Here is a 22,495-nt window from a genome sequence, read left to right on the forward strand (position 1 = left end):
CATCAAAAGGGAGTGGAATAGTGGCTCAGTCGTTAGCACTGCTGCCTCTCAGCACCAAGGACGCAGGTTCAATTCCAACCTTGGATGACTGTCTGCATGTAGTTTGCATGAGATAACAAGGTGTACAGCTGGATGAACACAGCAGGCCAAGCAGCATCAGAGGAGCAGGAAGGATGACGTTTCGGGCCGAGACCCTTCTTCACAAATGGGGGAGGGGATGGGGGTTCTGAAATAAATAGAGAGGGGGGAGGCAGATCAAAGATGGATAGAGAAGAAGAAGATAGATGGAGAGGAGACAGACAGGTCAAAGAGGCGGAGATGGAGCCAGTAAAGGTCAGTGTACGTGGGGATGTAGGGAGGAGATAGGTCAGTCCAGGAAGGACGGACAGGTCAAGGGGAGCAGGATGAGGTTAGTAGCTAGAAGGTGGGATTGGGGCTTGAGATGGGAGGAGGGGATAGGTGGGAGGAAGGACAGGTTAGGGAGGTGGGGACGAGCTAGGCTGGTTTTGGGATGCGGTAAGGGGTGGGGAGTTTTTGAAGCTTGTAAAGTCTACATTGATACCATTGGGCTGCAGGGTTCCCAAGCGGAATATGGTTGCTGTTCCTGCAACCTTCGGGTAGCATCATTGTGGCACTGCAGGAGGCCCAGGATGGACATGTCATCTACAGAATGGGAGGGAAAGTTGAAATGGTTCGCGACTGGGAGTTGCAGTTGTTTATTGCAAACCAAGCATAGGTGTTTCGCAAAGCGATCCCCAAGCCCCTGCTTGGTTTCCCCAATGTAAAGGAGGCTGCAACGGGAACAACGGATACAGTATACCACATTAGCAGATGTGCAGGTGAACATTTGCTTGATGTGGAAAGTCTTCTTGTGGCCTGGGATGAGGGTGAAGGGGGAGGTGTACCACTTCCTGTGGTTGCAGGGAAACATGCCAGGTATGTTGAGGCTGGAGGGGAGTGTGGAGCGGACAAGGGAGTCACAGATAGAGTGGTCCCTCTGGAAAGCAGATAAAGGTGGGGAGGGAAAATTGTCTTTGGTGGTGAGGCCGAATTGCAGATGGCGGAAGTGTTGGAGGGTGATGCAATAGATGCGGAGGTTGGTGGGGTGGTACATGAAGATGAGGGGGAGTCAGTTTTGGGTATTATTGCAGGGCGGGTGCATGAGGGATGAGTTGTGGGAAATGCAGGAGACACGGTTGAGGGCGTTCTTGACCACTGAGGGGGAGAAGTGGTGGTGCTTGGAAAAATGAGGACCTCTGAGATGTTCAGGAGTGGAATGCCTCATCCTGGGAGCAGATGCAGCAGAGGTGAAGGAATTGGGAATGGCATTTTTGCAGGAAGGTGGGTGGGAGGAGGTGTATTCTATTATACATGTTCTTCCATGTCTGTGTGGGTTCCCACCAGGTGTTCTGGTTCCTTCCCGCAGTCCAGGAATGTGCAGGTTAGGTGGGTTAGTCAAGGTAAAGAGTTATGTGGTTAAGGTGGGTGAGATGCTGTTTGGTGGGTCATTGGAGGCTTGATGGGCTGAATGGTCTCTATAATTCTATGAAAAGTCATTGAAATTTCTAAAATGACAATTCACGGACCGCTGTTTCTGCCTTTCACAGATCTTTTTAATATTCCGTCCTCTGTGCTGGACCGCTGCCCGTTCTTTGTCACTTCCAAAAAGCTTGTCCTGTACTTGACTCTGCTTCCCACTAATGAACTCTGGTGCAAGACTTCTGCCCTCACACCTGTATCTTCAGCACTTGCAGCAACTGTTAAGCTCCCACTCTGGCTCCTAAATTTTCACAGGTTTAACCAACATTCAGTCTATTTGTATTTATTTTAAAGGTTTAGGATTTGATGGATTGTATGGGATTCCAGGAGAGGTGGGCATTAATATTGGAAAACATTCAGCAACACATTTTATTTGTATAGTTATACAATGTGTGGATCATCCCAAGATGCAGTTTTGAAAAGGATGATGAGTCAGGGAAAAGAGAGATTAAGAACGGTGGCCTTAAGTATGTTTGGAGAGCTGGGTACTGTTGAGAATGTATTATTTATAGAGATGTAGGCAGGAGAAAAATAAGAATTTTGATATTGCACGTTTGAAATACTGAGTCTGTGGAACATTAATGAAGACTGGAATCTTGCAACATTAGGAAATAACAACAATTCAGTTCAATTGATGACTGAGTAAATATCCAGGATACAATGTAGGACAAAATGTAAGTGACAATGACAACAACAACAACAAGCAGCAAAACTGCAATGCTTTGGACAAAGTGCTGCTGATAACAGCAAAGATATTTTTGAGGAAATGCTTATTAGTAAGTTTCAAGATTCTCAACACTGCCAAATGTCTTTAAAATAGTACTGTGCAGAACTACAGATACAATTGCATGTTCTTATGTGGAATTTTTCTTATGAATTTTTCACAAAATAAGCCCAAATAGAAAAGCTCTAGAAGGTTAGAAATTAAGAATGTATGCTACCCAATTTTAAACCAGGAGTTTACATGTACAGAAGAAACCATTGACAGGTCTCAGCAGTTGTAATCCAGCAGCAAAGTTAATACAGTCACTGCAACACAGAGGAAGGCCATTGGCCATCAAACCCATGCAGGACTTCTATATGTGTGAAAATATACGAACTTGAATTCTGAGTTATAAATATAACATTTATAGATAAAATGTTGTTTGCTGGAGAAAATCACTTTTAGCTGAAATATATTTACTAAGTTACCTTATGCATAATGATTAATTAAAAAAATGGTTTTAAAAAGATAACCGTAAGAGAGAGCTCAGAAGAAGACATGAGAAGTTGTTGGCGGATAGGATCAGGGTAAACCCTAAGGTTTTCTATAGGTATTTAAGGAATAAAAGAATGACGAAAGTAAGGTTAGGGCCAATAAAGGATAGTAGTGGGAAGTTGTGTGTGGAGTCAGAGGAGATAGGGGAAGCACTAAATGAATATTTTTTGACAGTATTCACTCTAGAAAACGACAATGTTGTCAAGGAGAATACTGAGATACAGGCTACTAGACTAGGTGGGATTGAGATTCACAAGGAAGAGGTATTAGAAATCCTACAGAGGGTGAAGGTAGATAAGTCCCCTGGGCCGGATGGGATTTATCCTAGGATCCTCTGGGAAGCCAGGGAGGAGATTGCCGAGCCTTTGGCATTGATCTTTAACTCGCCATTGTCTACAGGAATAGTGCCAGATGACTGGAGGATAGCAAATGTGGTTCCCCTGTTCAAGAAGGGGAGTAGAGACAACCCTGGTAATTATAGACCAGAGAGCCTCACCTCAGTTGTTGGTAAAGTGTTGGAAAAGGTTAAAAGGGATAGGATTTATAATCCTCTCGAAAGGAATAAATTGATTAGCGATAGTCAGCATGGTTTTGTGAAGGGAAGGTCGTGCCTCACAAACCTTATTGAGTTCTTTGAGAAGGTGACCAAACAGGTAGATGAGAGTAAACTGGTTGATGTGGTGTATATGGATTTCAGCAAGGCGTTCGATAAGGTTCCCCACAGAAGGCTATTGTACAAAATGCGGAGGAATGGAATTGTGGGAGATATAGCAGTTTGGATTGGAAATTGGCTTGCTGAAAGAAGACAGAGGGTGGCAGTTGATGGAAAATGTTCATCCTGGAGACCAGTTACTAGTGGTGAACCGCAAGGGTCGGTGTTTGGTCCACTGCTGTTTGTCATTTTTATAAATGACCTGGATGAGGGCATAGAAGGATGGGTTAGTAAATTGCAGACGACACTAAGGTCGGTAGAGTTGTGGATAGTGACGAAGGATGCTGTAGGTTGCAGAGAGACATAGATAAGCTGCAGAACTGGGCTGAGAGGTGGCAAATGAAGTTTAATGCAGACAAGTGTGAGGTGATGCACTTTGGTAGGAGTAACCGGAAGGCAAGGTACAGGGCTAATGGTAAGATTCTTAGTAGTGTAGATGAGCAGAGAGATCTCGGTGTCCATGTACACAGATCGTTGAAAGTTGCCACCCAGGTTGACAGGGCTGTTAAGAAGGCATACAGTGTTTTAGAACATAGAACATAGAACATAGAACAGTACAGCACAGAACAGGCCCTTCAGCCCACAATGTTGTGCCGACCATTGATCCTCATGGATGCACCCTCAAATTTCTGTGACCATATGCATGTCCAGCAGTCTCTTAAATGACCCCAATGACCTTGCTTCCACAACTGCTGCTGGCAACGCATTCCATGCTCTCACAACTCTCTGCGTAAAGAACCTGCCTCTGACATCCCCTCTATACTTTCCACCAACCAGCTTAAAACTATGACCCCTCGTGCTAGCCATTTCTGCCCTGGGAAATAGTCTCTGGCTATCGACTCTATCTATGCCTCTCATTATCTTGTATACCTCAATTAGGTCACCTCTCCTCCTCCTTTTCTCCAATGAAAAGAGACCGAGCTCAGTCAACCTCTCTTCATAAGATAAGCCCTCCAGTCCAGGCAGCATCCTGGTAAACCTCCTCTGAACCCTCTCCAAAGCATCCACATCTTTCCTATAATAGGGCGCCCAGAACTGGACGCTTTTATTAATAGAGAGATCAAGTTCCGGAACCAAGAGGTTATGGTGAAGCTGTACAAAACTGTGGTGCGGCCGCACTTGGAGTATTGCGTACAGTTCTGGTCACCACATTATAAGAAGGATGTGGAAGCTTTGGAAAGGGTGCAGAGGAGATTTACTAGGATGTTGCCTGGTATGGAGGGAAGGTCTTATGAGGAAAGGCTGAGGGACTTGAGGCTGTTTTCCTGAGAGAGAAAGTTGAGAGGTGACTTAATTGAAACATATAAAATATACAGAGGGTTAGATAGGGTGGATAAGGAGAGCCTTTTTCCTAGGATGGTGACAGCGAGCATGAGGGGGCATAGCTTTAAATTGAGGGGTGAAAGATATAGGACAGATGTCAGAGGTGGATTCTTTACTCAGAGAGTAGTAAGGGAATGGAACACTTTGCCTGCAACGGTAATAGATTCGCCAACTTCAGGTACATTTAAGTTGTCATTGGATAAGCATATGGACGTACATGGAATAGTGTAGGTTAGATGGGCTTCAGATCAGTTTGACAGGTCGGCACAACATCGAGGGCCCAAGGGCCTGTACTGTACTGTAATGTTCTATGTTCTATATGTTCTATAATGACATGACTATGTTCATATCTCTTTAAAGAAAGTGTGGAGCTGACTTTTGAAGGTTGTTTATACAAGTGCATGTGCCTCATCTTCTGGGAGTATCTGTCCAGAAAGCATACTATAACAAAATTGCCCTACCAGGGGTTACCTTGCATCATTAAATACGCCAGACTGTACAGAGCAGGCAATTTGAAAGGCTTTATTATTTTTGATCTGCCAAACCATGAGTCTGGTAGTTCTGTAGTTATTCCCCTACAGGGTGGCCTGTGCCAGGACCCTACCGAATTCATTGCAAACACCCTGACCTCAAAAAGCCAAGCCAATGTGTTGTGTCATGATTAGCAATGGTTAGGTCTGCTCTTCTACAGCCATTTCTCACCAGTTCAGAATCTAGTAATATTTTCTCAGTTACTGCTTCAGATTCAAGTTCAGGTTCTGGCTAATATCAGTGATAAATGTTTGTACAAATAGAATTCTTTTGTATTTTGAGCCTTATGTGTTGTTGATTATACATGTTATTTAGAACATTTAAAAATGTCACATGTCAAATTCTGAAGGATCACTGGACCTGAAACGTTAACTCTGATTTTTCTCGACAGATGCTGCCAGACCTACTGAAATTTTCCAGAAATTTCTGTTTTTACTTATGATTTCCAGCTTCCACAGATCTTTTGGTTCTTTGTCAAATTGGCACTTGGTGCTCATCTAAGTATCAGCTCATGCTTTCATTAAGAAGTGGGTGAATAGTAACAGTCATTTCTGGCCACTGATAGATTCTAGGACTTGTGTGACTTGAGGGTGGAAAAGTACAGTGGATAGTGGGGGTGGGGCTGCAATTATTTCTTTTCATGATGGTGATCACTGACTAGGCTGCAACTGTGTCCAACTGGTTGTCTACTCAGGACATTCCTCTGACCGAGAGGTGACCATATTGAAACATACAAGATTCTCTGAGGGCTTAACAGGGTAAATACAAAGGTTGTTTCCCCATGTGAATTTCAGATTAAGGAACAATGTATTGAAGAGAGAGATGAGGAATCTTTTCTCTCAAAAGATCATGAATCTGTGGAATTCTTTACTGCAGAGGGCTGTTGATGTTGAATCAGAGGTCTACAGCATGCAAACAGGCCCTTCTTAGTTGAAGATGCCCATGCTACTCAGTTTTCACAAATTAGCCCCAGTTGCCTGTGTTTGGTCCATATCCCTCCATACCTATACTAATAGGAGGATAGAACATCGCTCAGCCCAGGAATGCATGGCTGGGAAACTGGTGAAGGGGAGAAGGATTCACATTTTTGGATCACTGGAATCTCTTCTGGGGTAGAAGTGACCTATATAAGGATAGATTGCACCCAGATTGGAAGGGGACTGATATACTCTGGGAAAATTTGCAAGAGCTAAGGTGTCAGAGGGAGAGCACTTTGGGGCCAGTGATCATAATTCTATTAGTTTTAAAATAATGATGGAAAGGATAGACTGTTCGAAAGGTTAAAGTTCTGAATTGGAGGAAGGCCAATTTTGATGGCATTAGGCAAGACTTTCAAAAGTTGATTGGGGATGGGTGTTTGCAGGTCAAGAGATAGAAAATGGGAAGCCTTCAAAAGTGAGCTAACAAGAGTCCAGAGATGATATGTCCCTGTTAGGGTGAAGGGCAAGCTTGGTAGGTATAGGGAATGCTGGAAGATTAAATAAATTGAGGTTTTGGTTAAGAAAAAGGAAAAAGTGTATGTCAGGTATCGACAGCAGAAATTGATTCAATCCTAGAAGAGAATAAAGGCAGTAGAAGTATACTTAAGGGGAAAATCAGGGGACCCAAAAATTGACGTAATATAGCTTTAGCAAGTAGGGTTAAAAGCAGTCGAGTCAGCACCGATCCTGCGGCACACTGCTGGCCACAGAATTCCAGACTGAAAAGCAACCTTCCACCACTACCCTCTGTCAGGTACCTTTTGAGCCAGTTCTGTATCCAAATTGCTCGTTTAACCTTGTTAACCAGTCGACCATATGAAATAGGGTGGAATCAAAAGGGATACTATGAATACATTAAAGGCAAAAATAGCGACTAGGGAGAGAATAGGCCTCCTTAAAGATCAGCAAGGCTGCCTATGTGTGGAACTGCATGAGAGGGGGAGATACTAATTATGTATTTTTTGTCAGTGTTTACTGTAAAGGATGTGGAAGCTAGTGAACTTGGGGGAAATAAAAAGCAACATCTTTAAAAATGTCCATATTACACAAGAGATGGTGCTGAACCTTTTAAAATGCCTAAAGGTGGATAAATCTCCAGGACCTACTCCAGAACTCTGTGGGAAGCTCGGGAAGTAATTGCTGAGTACCTTGCTGACATATTTGTATAGAAGACTGGACATTGGCTAATGTGGTGGCACTACTTAAGAAAGTGGTAAGGAAAATCCAGGGAGCTATAAACCGGTGGGCCTGATATCCGTGGTGGGCAAGTTGTTGGAGGAGACCTTGAGGGACAGGATTTACATGTATTTGGAAAGACAAGGACTTTGCATGAGAAATTATGTCTCACTAAATTGATTTGAGGTTTTTGAAGAAGTAACAAAGAGGATTGATGAAGGCAGAACAGTGGATGTGATCTATATGGACCTCAGTGGGGGTTTCAACTAGGTTCCATATGGTCGACTGATTAACAAGATTAAACTATCAATTTGCATACAGGACTAGCTCAAAGGTAGCAGACAGAGGGTAGTGGTGGAGGGTTGCTTTTCAGTCTGGAACTCTGTGACCAGCAGTGTGCAGCAGGATCAGTGATGAGCCCATTGCTTTTCATCATTCAAATAAATTATTTGGATGTGATCATAGGACGTATGGTTAGTAAGTTTACAGATGACACTAAAATTGGAGGTATAGTGGACAGTGAAGAAAGTTACCACGTAGTTCAACAGGAATCTTGATCAGATGGGCCAATGGCCTAAGGAGTGGCAGGTGGGGTTTAGTTTAAATAAATATGAGGTGCTGCATTTTGGGAAGACAATGTTACTGAACAATGAGACCCTGGAGTGCAGGTTCATAGTTCCTTGAAAGTGGAGTTGCAGGTATGCAGAATAGTGAAGAAGGTGTTTGATATAACTGCTTTTATTGGTCACTGCATTGAGTGTAGGAGTTGGGAGGTCATGTGGTTATATAGGATATTGGTTCGGCCTTTTTTGAAATATGTTCAGTTATGGTTTCCTTGCTATAGGAAGGATACTGTGAAACTTTAAAGGGTTCAGAAAAGATTTATAAGGATATTGCCAGGGTTGGAGGGTTTGAGCAATACGGAGAGGCTGAATAGCCTAAGGTGAGTTTCCCTGGAGTGTTGGAGGTTGAGTAGTGACCTTATAAGAGGTTTATTTAATTGAGGGGCAAAGATAGGGTGAATAGCAAAGACGATTTCCATGGGGAGGGGGAGTCCAGAACTAGAGGGCAAAGTTTAAGGTGAGAGGGGAAAGATTTGAAAGGGATCTAACTGGCACCTTTTTCACACAGAAGGTAGTGTGCATCAGGAATGAGCTGCCAGAGGAGTTGGTGGAGGCAGGTACAATTACAACATTAAAAAGGCATCTGGAGGTATATGAATAGGGACATTTTAGCGGGCAATGGGCCACATGCTGCCAATGGGACTTGATTAATTTAGGGTATCTGGTTGGCATTGACAAGTTGGACCCAACGGTCTGTTTCCATGCTGTATAGCTCTATGACTATAATTGGCTCTAACTCTGCAAAAGCTCTTTTACAAGTTCGTGCTGAATTTGTTCATTCTCTTTTTCATTTAATGCAAGTTTACTGGAAGAATTCCCAATGCACCAAAATATTTAATTGTAGATATCCGTCAATCGTTCTCTGCAAGTTGCTCTTTCAACGCCCTCATCTGAGTCCTTTGCAGTAGAACACTTAACCACTGGTGAATTCACAGCTGCACTGTCTTTGCCCTCATTACATGCAGATCCGTACCTCTGTGTTACCCTCTAATTTGCTTGCGGTACTAATGTCTGGGCTGGTAGCAACTTGCAATACCAGTGTCTAGGCTGGTAACAGCAAGAGTGAAATGATCACTGTCTTCTTGCTATTCTTCTGCTAGTTATTTAAGCTGTTCTTCTTGGACATCTGAAGCCACCTGCAGCATAAAACACAGATGAAATGAATGGGCGATTGCACATGAGGAGGGGGTGTTGGGAATGAGACTACTCCAATTTTCTACAGTTTCTGACTGTGAACTTTCTCAGTAATGACACGTATTATTTACTCCAAGAGGATTAGTGCATTCAAGATCACCTGCTTTCCCCACTAGTTAGTTGATGCTGCATCTGGCTATCAGATTGGGAAGGAATCTGATCTGGGAAGCACTGACGATTGATACTCTGAGAGATACTGGCTCCAGATTTTTTAGATTATCACATAGAACCCTCTATGTGCCTGGTCAGAAAGCAGTTTTTGTAGATATAATAGAGGTTCATGCCAGGAGCCAAGCACTGAGGTAATGTAACTGTTGTAGAATGAAGAAATTATCACAGCTTTCATGATATCTTAACTGAAACATGCATGGCTCTTTTTCCTCATCAAAGGTTAGTAAAATCAACAAGTTAGTGAACCAACAAGTTGGAAATAACTCTAATGCAATTGAAAGCCATCTCCGGACTTTCAAACAAAAGCCTTTTATATCAGGACAGCAGCAGCTATTCAGTTTCAAGATAATAAAATGTGAGGCTGGATGAACTCAGCAGGCCCAGCAGCATCTCAGGAGCACAAAAGCTGACGTTTTGGGCCTAGACCCTTCATGAGAGAGGGGGATGGGGTGAGGGTTCTGGAATAAATAAGGAGAGAGGGGGAGGCGGACCGAAGATGGAGAGAAAAGAAGATAAGTGGGGAGGTAGGGAGGGGATAGGTCAGTCCAGGGAAGACGGACAGGTCAAGGAGGTTGGATGAGGTTAGTAGGTAGATGGGGGTGCGGCTTGGGGTGGGAGGAAGGGATGGGTGAGAGGAAGAACAGGTTAGGAGGCAGAGACAGGTTGGACTGGTTTTGGGATGCAGTGGGTGGATGGGAAGAGCTGGGCTGGTTGTGTGGTGCAGTGGGGGGAGGGGACGAACTGGGCTGGTTTAGGGATGCGGTGGGCGAAGGGGAGATTTTGAAACTGGTGAAGTCCACATTGATACCGTTAGGCTGCAGGGTTCCCAGGCGGAATATGAGTTGCTGTTCCTGCAACCTTTGGGTGGCATCATTGTGGCAGTGCAGGAGGCCCATGATGGACATGTCATCCAAAGAATGGGAGGGGGAGTGGAAATGGTTTGCGACTGGGAGGCGCAGTTGTTTGTTGCGAACTGAGCGGAGGTGTTCTGCAAAGCGGTCCCCAAGCCTCCGCTTGGTTTCCCCAATGTAGAGGAAGCCACACCGGGTACAGTGGATGCAGTATACCACATTGGCAGATGTGCAGGTGAACCTCTGCTTAATGTGGAATGTCATCTTGGGGCCTGGGATAGGGGTGAGGGAGGAGGTGTGGGGGCAAGTGTAGCATTTCCTGCGGTTGCAGGGGAAGGTGCCAGGTGTGGTGGGGTTGGAGGGCAGTGTGGAGCGAACAAGGGAGTCACGGTCAAGGGCGTTCTCGATCACTGCGGGGGGAAAGTTGCGGTCCTTGAAGAACTTGGACATCTGGGATGTGCGGGAGTGGAATGTCTTGTCGTGGGAGCAGATGTGGCGTAGGCGGAGGAATTGGGAATAGGGGATGGAATTTTTGCAGGAGGGTGGGTGGGAGGAGGTGTATTCTAGGTAGCTGTGGGAGTCGGTGGGCTTGAAATGGACATCAGTTACAAGCTGGTTGCCTGAGATGGAGACTGAGAGGTCCAGGAAGGTAAGGGATGTGCTGGAGATGGCCCAGGTGAACTGAAGGTTGGGGTGGAAGATGTTGGTGGAGTGGATGAACTGTTCGAGCTCCTCTGGGGAGCAAGAGGCGACGCCAATATAGTCATCAATGTACCGGAGGAAGAGGTGGGGTTTGGGGCCTGTGAAGGTGCGGAAGAGGGACTGTTCCACGTAACCTACAAAGAGGCAGGCATAGCTGGGGCCCATGCGGGTGCCCATGACCACCCCCTTAGTCTGTAGGAAGTGGGAGGAGTCAAAAGAGAAGTTGAGGGTGAGGCGAGTTCAGCTAGGCGGATGAGGGTGTCGGTGGACGGGGACTGGTTGGGCCTGCGGGACAGGAAGAAGCGGAGGGCCTTGAGGCCATCTGCATGCGGAATGCAGGTGTATAGGGACTGGACGTCCATGGTGAAGATGAGGTGTTGGGGGCCCGGGAATTGGAAGTCCTGGAGGAGGTGGAGGGCGTGGGTGGTGTCACGGACGTAGGTAGGGAGTTCCTGGACCAAAGGGGAGAAAATGGAGTCCAGATAGGTGCAGATGAGCTCGGTGGGGCAGGAGCAGGCTGAGACGATGGGTCGACCAGGGCAGGCAGGTTTGTGGATTCTTCGGTCCGCCTCCCCCTCTCTCCCTATTTATTCCAGAACCCTCACCCCATCCCCCGCTCTGATGAAGGGTCTAGGCCCGAAACGTCAGCTTTTGTGCTCCTGAGATGCTGCTTGGCCTGCTGTGTTCATCCAGCCTCACATTTTATTATCTTGGATTCTCCAGCATCTGCAGTTCCGATTATCTCTGAAGCTATTCAGTTTCACTCTTGTTTCATTGATCAATGACCTCCCATTGTCCTCTTGTTCTTTTAACCATTTGGTCAACCATCTCCTAACTGCTTAAGCCAGAATTCTGATTTAAGAACACAGTTAATTAGGTATATAATTCACAACTCTTCGGGAGCTTTCCTGATCCCTCAGAAAACAACTCGGGATACTGCTCATTCAAGGATTTTCCTTGTCAACTTTCCATGGCACTATTTGAACAAGAGGTTATGCTTGGTATACTATCCTATTTTATGCTTCAGTCATTGAAGCTGATAATTTGATTATGATCAAATTTCTGTTTGCTATGTTTCTTACGTTACTGTAGTGACTACAGTTCAAAGGTACTTAGTTAGCTTTAAGGCATTTTGAGAGATCCAGTGGTCATGAAATGCGTTTTCTAAATGCAAATCCACATAAATGTGGAACAGAGTGCAGTCGACAAGTCTGCAGTTATTTTCCATTTGTCATTCATATTTATGGTCCTAAATTCCCTTTGCCATTATATTTCTCTGAATATTTGTTCCAAAACATTTGCTGTTACCTTTTATTAACCTTGCTAAATTGGCCCCTCAGTTTTTTTTAATCAGTGCTCTCAATCAGAAAGTCCCCTTTTCTCTGACTTAGAGTGATATCTTCGTCCTAATTAGTAGGGGCTAAAGTGTAAATTAGTCTCAGGAACAGCAAGATGACACTGGATAAATTTAGTAATGCTCATACATTAATAATATTTGATAAAAAGGATGCATCTGTTATAAGATGATTGAGATGGCAGTTGTTTCATCGTACTATCTGTTTTTACGCTGGCACCTGACCAGTTTGTAGCTGCTTCTGAACTTCCTTAGGCTGCTCCATAGCATTTTAAAATATTTCCACATTCATCTTTTTAGGTTCATACCTGTGGAAATTATTTGCTTTGCTCAATTTTTACAAGTATAGCACTTACTAGTTTAGTGGTCCAGTCTGTAGCAGCCCTCAAATGGATCCATTAAACAAATCTGTAGGAAACTGCCTAGACTGACATGTGACATGACAGCTCCATATTAAGCATACCAACTCCATTAACTTTTCACCTTTGGATAGACATTTGAAGGCAAAAATTAAGCTGCAAGGCTATGAAAAATGTGCGAGGAAGTGAGACTAACTGGAGGGGTTTTTTTTTAATAAAAGAGAGCAGGAACACACCTAAATTAGACTGTTTGGTAATAGCTGGACTTGTCCTTTCAATCTTTCTTAACCAGGAGACAAAGATCTGGTTTGGTCCCGCATACTATTTTCATATGTTGGGGTGGAGTTTTGGAAACTCACTAAAAGTACACTAGGTTCGAGAGGTCACGTTTGAAAAGAAAGTGGAAAGCCTACTCAGGAGTCAGAAGCGTTCTGAACAATGAGTGTAAAATGTTTTTGACTGCTTCAAACGTCACTATGAAATGCTGTATTGTAAAGCAGGTCTGTTTTTAATGCAGTGTATTTCACTGGATTCAAGAATGCTTCTGGGGAAAATGCTAAAGATTATATTGTAACAAATAACTAAATATTCCCTGACATTGACTGTTTATTTTCTTTTTCAAAGATGAGTGTTCTCAATAATGACTGTGTATATTGCTTTGTTTTCTGAGTCTAAACCACATAATAGCGCTTCGTGTAATCTAATGCAGTTTTTGGAATCTGTTGGTATTGAGCTCTATTTACCGAAGGCCAATTGATTGACTAGGCTTACCACTTTCCCGCAAGACTATTTCATGCCATCACAGAGGTGTATTCTGAAAAATTGTTTTATTTCAAGTTATATCAGACGTTTGATAGAATAAGTCAAGATTTTGTTTAACTTAATACATAATTCCTTCCAGTTCTACAAAAGGCATCTGGAACTCCAGTCTCAATGGTTGCAATTACTTTGTTTTAGGTGACATGTCTTAATACCATGGTAGGGTTAAGTCTTTTTCTCAAGATTGTGCATAGCCATTCACCTGTTAAATAAATCTGACTTTGGATAAGGCCAGAGGTTCACAATCATGTCATGAACACTTGTTTTTGAGAGGTTAAAGTTCAACTGAGCGGATTTTTGACTGACATTACAGGAATCGTGAGGCACCTGATAGACAGGAATATCAAAGATCCAGGCCATCAGAGCAACGACCCGTACTCGAGCGGATGAACTCCCGCTCCAGATCCTCAGAACGTGCCGAAACAAACGTCATACGATCGATGCCATCATTAACATCGGGAAGATCTGCCCCTCCCTCACCTGCACTAACGAGGTGAAAGAGATACATCAAACTGCCAGACTAATCGCCTTTCCCCACCTGCCCCCACGCCATGCCAACTCACCCTTTAATTTTCCTGTAGTTGAGTGATGTCTCCCTTCATCATAGAGTAGCCACTAGAAGCCCTCAGTACGAGCCTTTTTTTTGTAGACATAAACACAGCATTTGTATCCATATGTGGATATAATGGTGTGGGCATCATGCATTTGTTTATCAACATTCTTTAGCAGCATCTGTTATGTGAATCACAGTGTGTTCAGAACCTGGACAATCTGCTAATTTAAGCATGTTGTGGCTATCCTGGTTTTCTCTTGCAGCTCAAAGATCACTAAAAGGAATTGGATGCAGTTCTTAACCTGCTTGTTACCTCATCTCAGCAAATTTTGGTACCAATGCAATTCAATATATTGGTCAGCTCATTAATTGCAAATTGCTATTTTTAAATAAAATCTTAAGGATAGCAGTGGATACCTAGTTCATGTCAGGGAGGAGGCAAGTCTCTATTATCAGCAGATGAAGTAAATATCGACAACTAGCATTTTATGTGTAGTCATTACAATGGGAGTTAATTTGAAACTGTTGAGGTAATATCCGGCTTTCTATCTTCACAAGCTTAATTTAGTTAACCAACATAGCCAGTAACTTTTACAAACTAAAATAGAATGACATAAATTGTTCCCTTTGGTTGTGTTTATCTCCCATTTTTTAAAAAGTTCTACTCATTTCTGCCTGCTTGCAATGGTTTTATTGCCTTTGGACACAAATAGGACTCCTTTAATATCACTGTGCTTTAATTTTTGATGAGGTACACAGATAGAAGGTTTCAGTCAACTAAAACATTTCATAACCTAAACTCAACAAAGACACATTCACCAATACCTTCTTCTGTGTTATGTCAGAAGGCACCTGTTTTGTGACCAATTGTTAAGTTGCATTTGAAAATATCTTTGACCCTCTGAGTACTGAATGCCTTTATGATTCCAAACCTTTGGCAAAGATTTGTCTCTCTAAACTTACAGTTATGAAGTACAGTTTTGGGGAGAAATTACAGAGCGATGAAATGTTTCCTCTTGTACTATAAGGTATTAAATGTTGCTCTGTAACTTTTATATTTAAACTTTCTTATGGTACTGGTAAGGGATCTCCGGCCTGTTAACCAACTGATTTGAAATAGATTACAACAATTTGTCTTCGTAAAGGGATTTTTTTCCACATGCTGCAGTGTTTTTCAATTGGCTGTGATGTTCAGTTTTGAAATGCCATGATCATTTAAAACATTATTCATACATTTGCTTAACTACTGCACTGTGATGCATAACTGATAGTTGTAGTTTGATTCTGTCATCTTGATATTTTTAAAATATACCCATGAAGTCTTAATCATAGGGTCAATAAGTATGTTTCTCCAAGTGCAACCCACCTATTTTTGAAAGCATACGTTTTTTGACAAAAATAATTACCAATTTTTAAAAAAATTGTACAGGTCACATCTTCGTGGTGGATCAGTCCAGACAAGCCCAACCAGTACACCAATGGCAGGACGTAGAGGCCGGCAGCTCCCACAGCTTCCATCAAAGGGATCGTTGGAAAGAAGTAAGTAAGAACTACCATAATATTGTTATGTATTTCTATCAAATGGCTGATGGTGAGTAGGCTACATTTAGATCTTGGAAATGTCGAAAATCTGCAAAACAAGGATTGCTCATTGTTAATGCTTTCAAGTTTTATTTGAAAGCTGTATGGCTGACAAATCTTTACCAACTGAAATGAATTAAGAGTTTTCACACTCAAGGGAATTGCTGATAAGCTACCTCTTACGGGAAATATCCAATATAGATAAGATATAATATGCAGAGTGTAATAATTATAAGCAATAACATATTTTATGATATAATTGGTACGAGCGAGTTTTGAGAAGATTTGTAGCTCAGGTTGAGGTTCTGGATGTGAGTTTGCTCGCTGAGCTGGAAGGTTAGTTTTCAGACGTTTTGTCACTTTTTTTTAAATTTGAAAAAAAAACTTTATTCATAGAATGTCCAAAAAATAAAACATTTATACACCTACCCAGTCATGCAAGCCGCTCCGGGTTACCCAGGGGGTACGTACACCAACTAAAGGAAAAAAAAGAAGAAAAAAAAATAAAGCAAAGAAAATACCCTGGCAGTCGTCACTCCGCACAGTCCCAGTTGGCCCCCTGACCAGTTGAGGAAGGCGCCAGCTGGGCCCAGTTGTCAGATAGGGCCTTTTTTTCTATTCTGGACGAGGGGTTTCATACCGTGGTCTTTCCCCACCGCGCCTTGGCGGCGGCTGCCCCAAGCTTTAGCGCATCCCTCAGCACGTAGTCCTGGACCTTGGAGTGCGCCAGTCTGCAACATTCAGTCGGGGTCAGTTCTTTCAGCTGGCAGACCAGCAAGTTGCGGGCAGACCAAAGAGCATCTTTCACCGCATTGATGGTCCTCCAGGCGCAGTTGATGTTGGTCTCGGTGTGCGTCCCGGGAAACAGCCCGTAGAGCATGGAGTCCCATGTCACGGAGCTGCTCGGGACGAACCTCGACAAATACCACTGCATCCCCCTCCAGACCTCCTGCGCATAGGCACACTCCAGAAGGAGGTGATGGACAGTCTCGTCCCACCCGCAGCTGCCTCGAGGGCAGCGTGCAGTGGCGCAGAGATTCCGGGCATGCATAAAGGATCTCACTAGCAGAGCCCCTCTCACCGCCAGCCAAGCAATGTCCTTGTGCTTATTTGAAAGTTCTGGCGATGAGGCATTCTGCCAAACGACTTTGGCAGTCTGCGTGGGGAACCACACGACGAGATCCACCCTCTCCTTTTCCCGAAGGGTCCCGAGGATACTACGTGCTGACCACTGCCTGACGGCCTTTTGGTCAAAGGTGTTTCCTTTCAAAAATTTCTCCACGAAGGACAGGTGGTACGGAACGGTCCAACTACTCTGAGCGTTCCGCGGCAACGAGGCCAGGCTCATCCTTCGCAACACCGGGGACAGGTAGAACCTCAGTAAGTAGTGACACTTGGTGTTTGCATACTGAGGATCTACGCACAGCTTAATGCAGCCACACACAAAGGTAGCCGTCAGGGCGAGGGTGGCGTTCGGTAAGTCCTTTCCCCCATTTTCCAGGTCTTTGTACATGATGTCCCTGCGGACCCGGTCCATCCTCGACCCCCAAATGAAGTGGAAAATGGCCCGGGTGACCGCAGCGGCGCAAGTCCAGGGAATACGCCAGGCCTGCGCCACATACAACAGTACCGAAAGCCCCTCGCACCTGACAACCAGGTTCTTACCCGCGATGGAGAGGGACCGGAGCGTCCACCTGCCCAGCTTCTGCTTCAGTTTGGTGATACGCTCCTCCCAAGTCTTAGTGCACACCCCAGCTCCACCAAACCAAACACCCAGCACCTTCAGGTAGTCTGTCCTGACGGTGAAGGGGATGAAGGAGCGGTCGTCCCAGTTCCCGAAGAACATGACCTCGCTCTTACCCCTATTGACTTTGGCACCCGAGGCCAGTTCAAACTGGCCGCAGATGTCCAATAGTCTACTCACCGACCGACGATCGGTGCAGAAGACGGCGACATCGTCCATGTACAGGGAGGTCTTGACCTGAAGGCCTCCGCTGCCTGGGATAGTCACGCCCTTCAGGCTCACGTCCTTCCTGATGGAGGCGGCGAAGGGCTCCACACAGCACACGAACAAGGCAGGAGAGAGCGGGCAGCCCTGCCTGACTCCAGATCTAACAGGAAAACTGTCTGATTCCCACCCGTTGATCGAGACTGCGCTAACGATGTTGGCGTAGAGCAGCCGGATCCAATTGCGGATGCCCTCCCCGAACCCCAATTTGGAGAGGACGTCCCTCATGTAAGCATGAGAGACCCTGTCGAAGGCCATCTCCTGGTCCAGGCTGACGAGGCAGGTGTCCACCCGCCTGTCCTGTACGTAGGCAATCGTATCCCTGATGAGCGCGAGGCTCTCAGCAATCTTCCTGCCAGGCACAGCACAGGTTTGGTCAGGGTGAATCACTGACTCCAGGACAGACCTGACCCGGTTGGCTATGACCTTGGCCAGGATTTTGTAGTCCACATTCAAAAGTGAAATGGGACGCCAATTCTTAATTTCTTCCCTCTCCCCCTTCCTCTTGTAAATGAGGGTGATGATGCCCTTCCTCATGGACTTGCACATTTCCTCTGCCCGAAGTGCACTATCGTACACCTCCAGCAGGTCCTGGCCGACCAGGCCCCACAGAGCGGAATACAGCTCGACCGGTAAGCCGTCGCTTCCGGGAGTCCTATTCCTCTCCAAGGACTTGAGGGCTGTGGTCAGCTCGTCCAGGGATATCGGCCGGTCCAGCCACTCCCTCGTGCCGTCGTCTAAGACCTCCGTGATAGACGACAGGAATGACTCGGAGGCCGTGCTGTCCGTGGGCTTCGTGTCTTACAGTCCGGCATAGAAGGATCTGCTGATCCTCAAAATGTCGGGCCGAGACGACGTCACCAAGCCGTCGTCCTCCTTCAGCCGGCTAAGCACAGAGCTCTCTTTGTGCACCTTCTGAAAGAAGAAACGCGAGCAGGCCTCGTCCCGCTCCACAGAGCGGACCCTGGACCGGAAGATTATCCGGGAGGCCTCCGCGGCGAAGAGCGAGGCTTGCTGGCCCCTCACCTCGCGGAGGTCCTCCATGACATCGACCCCCATCAACTGCAGAAGGAGCGGGTTCTGCACCCTTTTCTGGAGTCGCGACAGCTTTCCCTGCCCCTCTCTTGCCTTCTGAACACCCTTGAGGACAACGAACCTCTTGATGTTCTCCTTCACGGTCTCCCACCAGTCGCCTGGAGACTCAAAGAGGGGTTTCATGGTTCTCCAACCGGCGTACTCCCTCTTAAGCTCCTCGACGTTCTCTGGGGTCAACAGAGTCGTGTTGAGCTTCCACGTCCCCTTGACGGCCGGCTGGTCGTCCTGTAAGTGACAGTCGGCCAGCAGGAGGCAATGGTCAGAGAAGAACTCCGGCTCGACACCGGTGGACCTGACGGAGAACGCCCGTGACACAAACAGGAAGTCTATCCTTGAGCGGATAGACCATTCTGGCCGCAACCAGGTGTACCTCCGCTGCGCTCCGTCTGCAGGGGTGCTGAAGACATCGAGCAGCTTGGCGTCCTTCACTGTGCCCCTCAGGAATCTGGACGTGACGTCCAGTTGACTCTCCCCACCCGCTGTCCCCACGCCAGATCTTCCATCTGCATCGATGATGCAGTTGAAGTCTCCGCCTAGGATGACCGGCCTGGACGTAGCCAGCAGGGGTGGAAGCCGCTGCAGGACAGCCAACCGCTCACTCCGTATCGCTGGGGCGTACACGTTGATCAGCCTCAGGGGAGCGTTCCTATAGGTGATGTCAGCCACTAGGAGGCGCCCCCCCCCCCAACCACCTGAACTTGAGAGATGGTGAAGTCACGCACCCGCAGCAGAATAGCCAGGCCCGAGGAGCGACAGTCGTTACCCCCCCGACCAGATCAAAGGCCCACAGGTCCAGGCGCCGGACCATTTCCTGTACCTGCTGAGCTGCGCATCCCGCACTCCTGCAGAAACAGGAGTTCCGCCTTGATGGTGGTCAGGTAGGCCAACGTGGACACACATCTTGCGGTGAACTTGACACTGCGCACATTAATGCTCGCAACTCGTACCCCCATTGTGGGCAGTGACCGCAGTACCCTCCCCAAGTCCACGGTCCAGCCCCTCCATCTGTCCCTTCATGCCCATTGCCCGGGTTAACTGCTGGACGCTCTCCGGGCTCAGGAAACCGTCCGTGCTGCCTTCCGGGTGGCATCCCCCCGTCAGGGGTGCGGAGGTAGGAGGGTCCGGCTCTGGGTCAGGCTGGGGACGCGCTGTTTCCTCCTTCCCGCCTGGAAGTTCCGGGGGGTCCTCCAGTGCCCCAGCGGCACTTGACTGGGTGTCGGAGGGAGCCTCAGGACGCCTCCCATCACCTGGAAGCGGGGTGCTGCTTTCCTTCTCCCTCAAGATCTTTAACTTCTGCTTCGGGCGGGCCCTCTCCGAATCCCCCTCGTCAGAGGAGCTCTTATAGCCCCCCTGTAGCTGCCTCTTCGCGCCTGATGGTTGCGGTTCCTGGGCCCGTCGACGCACCTTCCTCCTCGCTTTCCGGACTGTCGTCCACTCCCCTGGGTCGCCTGTCGCCGCCTCCATTGACTCTGGGTTGTCGGTGGCGGGGGAGCGGAGCCTGCAGGGGCACTTTGCTGGCCTCAGGCCGATCCTGCGGGGCTGGGCCCTCCTGCACGACCTGGCCCTCCTGCACATTAGTGGGGTCTTTGCTGGGTCCTGGTGCCTTCCTCTCCTCTGGGGGAGGGTGGGGGGAGGTGCTGGCCCCGCATTGCCCTCGCTGGCGACCTGGGCGTAGGTGGTCCCCCGCAGCGGGCATGCCCTACCGAGGTGGCCCGCTTCCCCGCAAAGGTTGCAGCTTTTCTCTTGTGGGCGATCCTTTGCAAGGTGTCCCTCCTCCTTGCAGTTCCTACAGATGGTGGCTTTGCAGTCGGCCGCCACGTGACCTGACCTACCACAGGCATGGCAGATTTTAGGTTGCCCTGCATAGGTCAGGTAGCCCCTGCTCCCGCCGATCACGAAGCTGGACGGTGGGTGTACGACATTCCCGTCTGCGCCCATCCTCAGCGTCACCTTGACCTGCCTCTTACTCGTCCAGATGCCAAAGGGGTCCACCATGTCAGTTAGGTCCCCTTCCACCTTCACATACCTTCCGAGGAAGGTCAGGACATCAACTGCTGGCACATGCGGGTTGTACATGTGTACAGTCACCATACGGCTCCTCTGTGCTGGCATCACAAACAGTGGGACAGCGGTCAATACAGAGAGGGGGCCCTCACATCCTTTCTGCTTGAAAACCTCCAGGAAGCGCTCGCAAAGCTTGGCACTCCGGAAGGTCACATCGTAAAAACCTCCTCCGGGGAAATCCTGCAGGCAGTAAATGTCCGCAGCAGCAAACCCACAACAGTCCAACAGGACCCTCTTCACGAAGAAGGTGCGGTCCACAGGTGCACCTTCATCCACCTTCTTTACGGAAACACGGATGGTGTTCCGGACCCCCTGACCTGGGGCACGAGCACTTGCCGCAGCCATCGTTGCAGGTTGGCTGCTCCCCTGAACCAGCGTTAGGCCGAAGCCAGCATTAAGATCCACTGGTCGCAAGGGTGCACAGCCAACCCGACGTCCTCCTTTCACCTCCAAGACAGCACTCTCGTCCTCTCGGTCCACAAGAGAGTGGGTCTTTATTGTGTTCGAGATGTAGGCTAGTTCACTGAGCTTGCCGGTTTGTTCCCAGATGTTTTGTCACCTTTTTTTTAATTTGAAAAAATATACTTTATTCATAGAATGTACAAAAAATAAAACATTTATACACCTACCCAGTCATGCAAGCCACTCCGGGTTACCCGGGGGTACGTACACCAACTAAAGGGAAAAAAAAAACAAAACAGAGAGAAAAAAAAACAAAGCAAAGAAACCGCCCCGGCAGTCGTCACCCCGCACAGTCCCAGTTGGCCCCCTGACCAGTTGGGGAAGGCACCAGCTGGGCCCAGTTACCAGATAGGATTCTTTTCCCTTTTCTGGACGAGGGGGCTCATACGGTGGTCTTTCCCCACCGCGCCTTGGCGGCGGCTGCCCCAAGCTTTAGCGCGTCCCTCAGCACGTAGCCCTGGACCTTGGAGTGCGCCAGTCTGCAACACTCGGTCGGGGTCAGTTCTTTCAGCTGGCAGACCAGCAAGTTGCGGGCAGACCAAAGAGCGTCTTTCACCGCATTGATGGTCCTCCAGGCGCAGCTGATGTTGGTCTCGGTGTGCGTCCCCGGAAACAGCCCGTAGAGCACGGAGTCCCGCGTCACGGAGCTGCTCGGGACGAACCTCGACAAATACCACTGCATCCCCCTCCAGACCTCCTGCGCATAGGCACACTCCAGAAGGAGGTGATCAACAGTCTTGTCCCACCTGCAGCCACCTCGAGGGCAGCGTGCGGTGGTGCAGAGATTCCGGGCATGCATAAAGGATCTCACTGGCAGAGCCCCTCTCACCACCAGCCAAGCAATGTCCTTGTGCTTGTTTGAAAGTTCTGGCGATGAGGCATTCTGCCAAACGACTTTGGCAGTCTGCATGGGGAACCACACGACGGGATCCACCCTCTCCTTTTCCCGAAGGGTCCTGAGGATACTACGTGCTGACCACTGCCTGACGGCCTTGTGGTCAAAGGTGTTTCCTTTCAAAAATTTCTCCACGAAGGACAGGTGGTACGGAACGGCCCAACTACTCGGAGCGTTCCGCGGCAACGAGGCCAGGCCCATCCTTCGCAACACCGGGGACAGGTAGAACCTCAGTAAGTAGTGAC

General features: G+C 47.4%; 1 protein-coding gene across 6 annotated transcripts in view; it reads left to right on the forward strand.

Annotated features, from left to right (window-relative positions):
• rims2a (regulating synaptic membrane exocytosis 2a) overlaps nucleotides 1-22,495 on the forward strand; it is a 908,436-nt gene that overhangs the window by 641,860 nt on the left and 244,081 nt on the right. For 5 of the 6 annotated variants that reach the window (XM_048528689.2, XM_048528688.2, XM_059646026.1 and 2 more), the window contains 2 exons: nucleotides 13,906-14,085; nucleotides 15,575-15,684. In XM_048528689.2, coding sequence (XP_048384646.2) covers nucleotides 13,906-14,085; nucleotides 15,575-15,684 — 290 coding nt within the window. The remainder of the gene's footprint in view (nucleotides 1-13,905; nucleotides 14,086-15,574; nucleotides 15,685-22,495) is intronic. The other variant, XM_048528687.2, reaches the window with a different exon arrangement.

This window comes from Stegostoma tigrinum, chromosome 5, assembly GCF_030684315.1.
Source record: "Stegostoma tigrinum isolate sSteTig4 chromosome 5, sSteTig4.hap1, whole genome shotgun sequence".
NCBI lineage: Eukaryota > Metazoa > Chordata > Chondrichthyes > Orectolobiformes > Stegostomatidae > Stegostoma > Stegostoma tigrinum.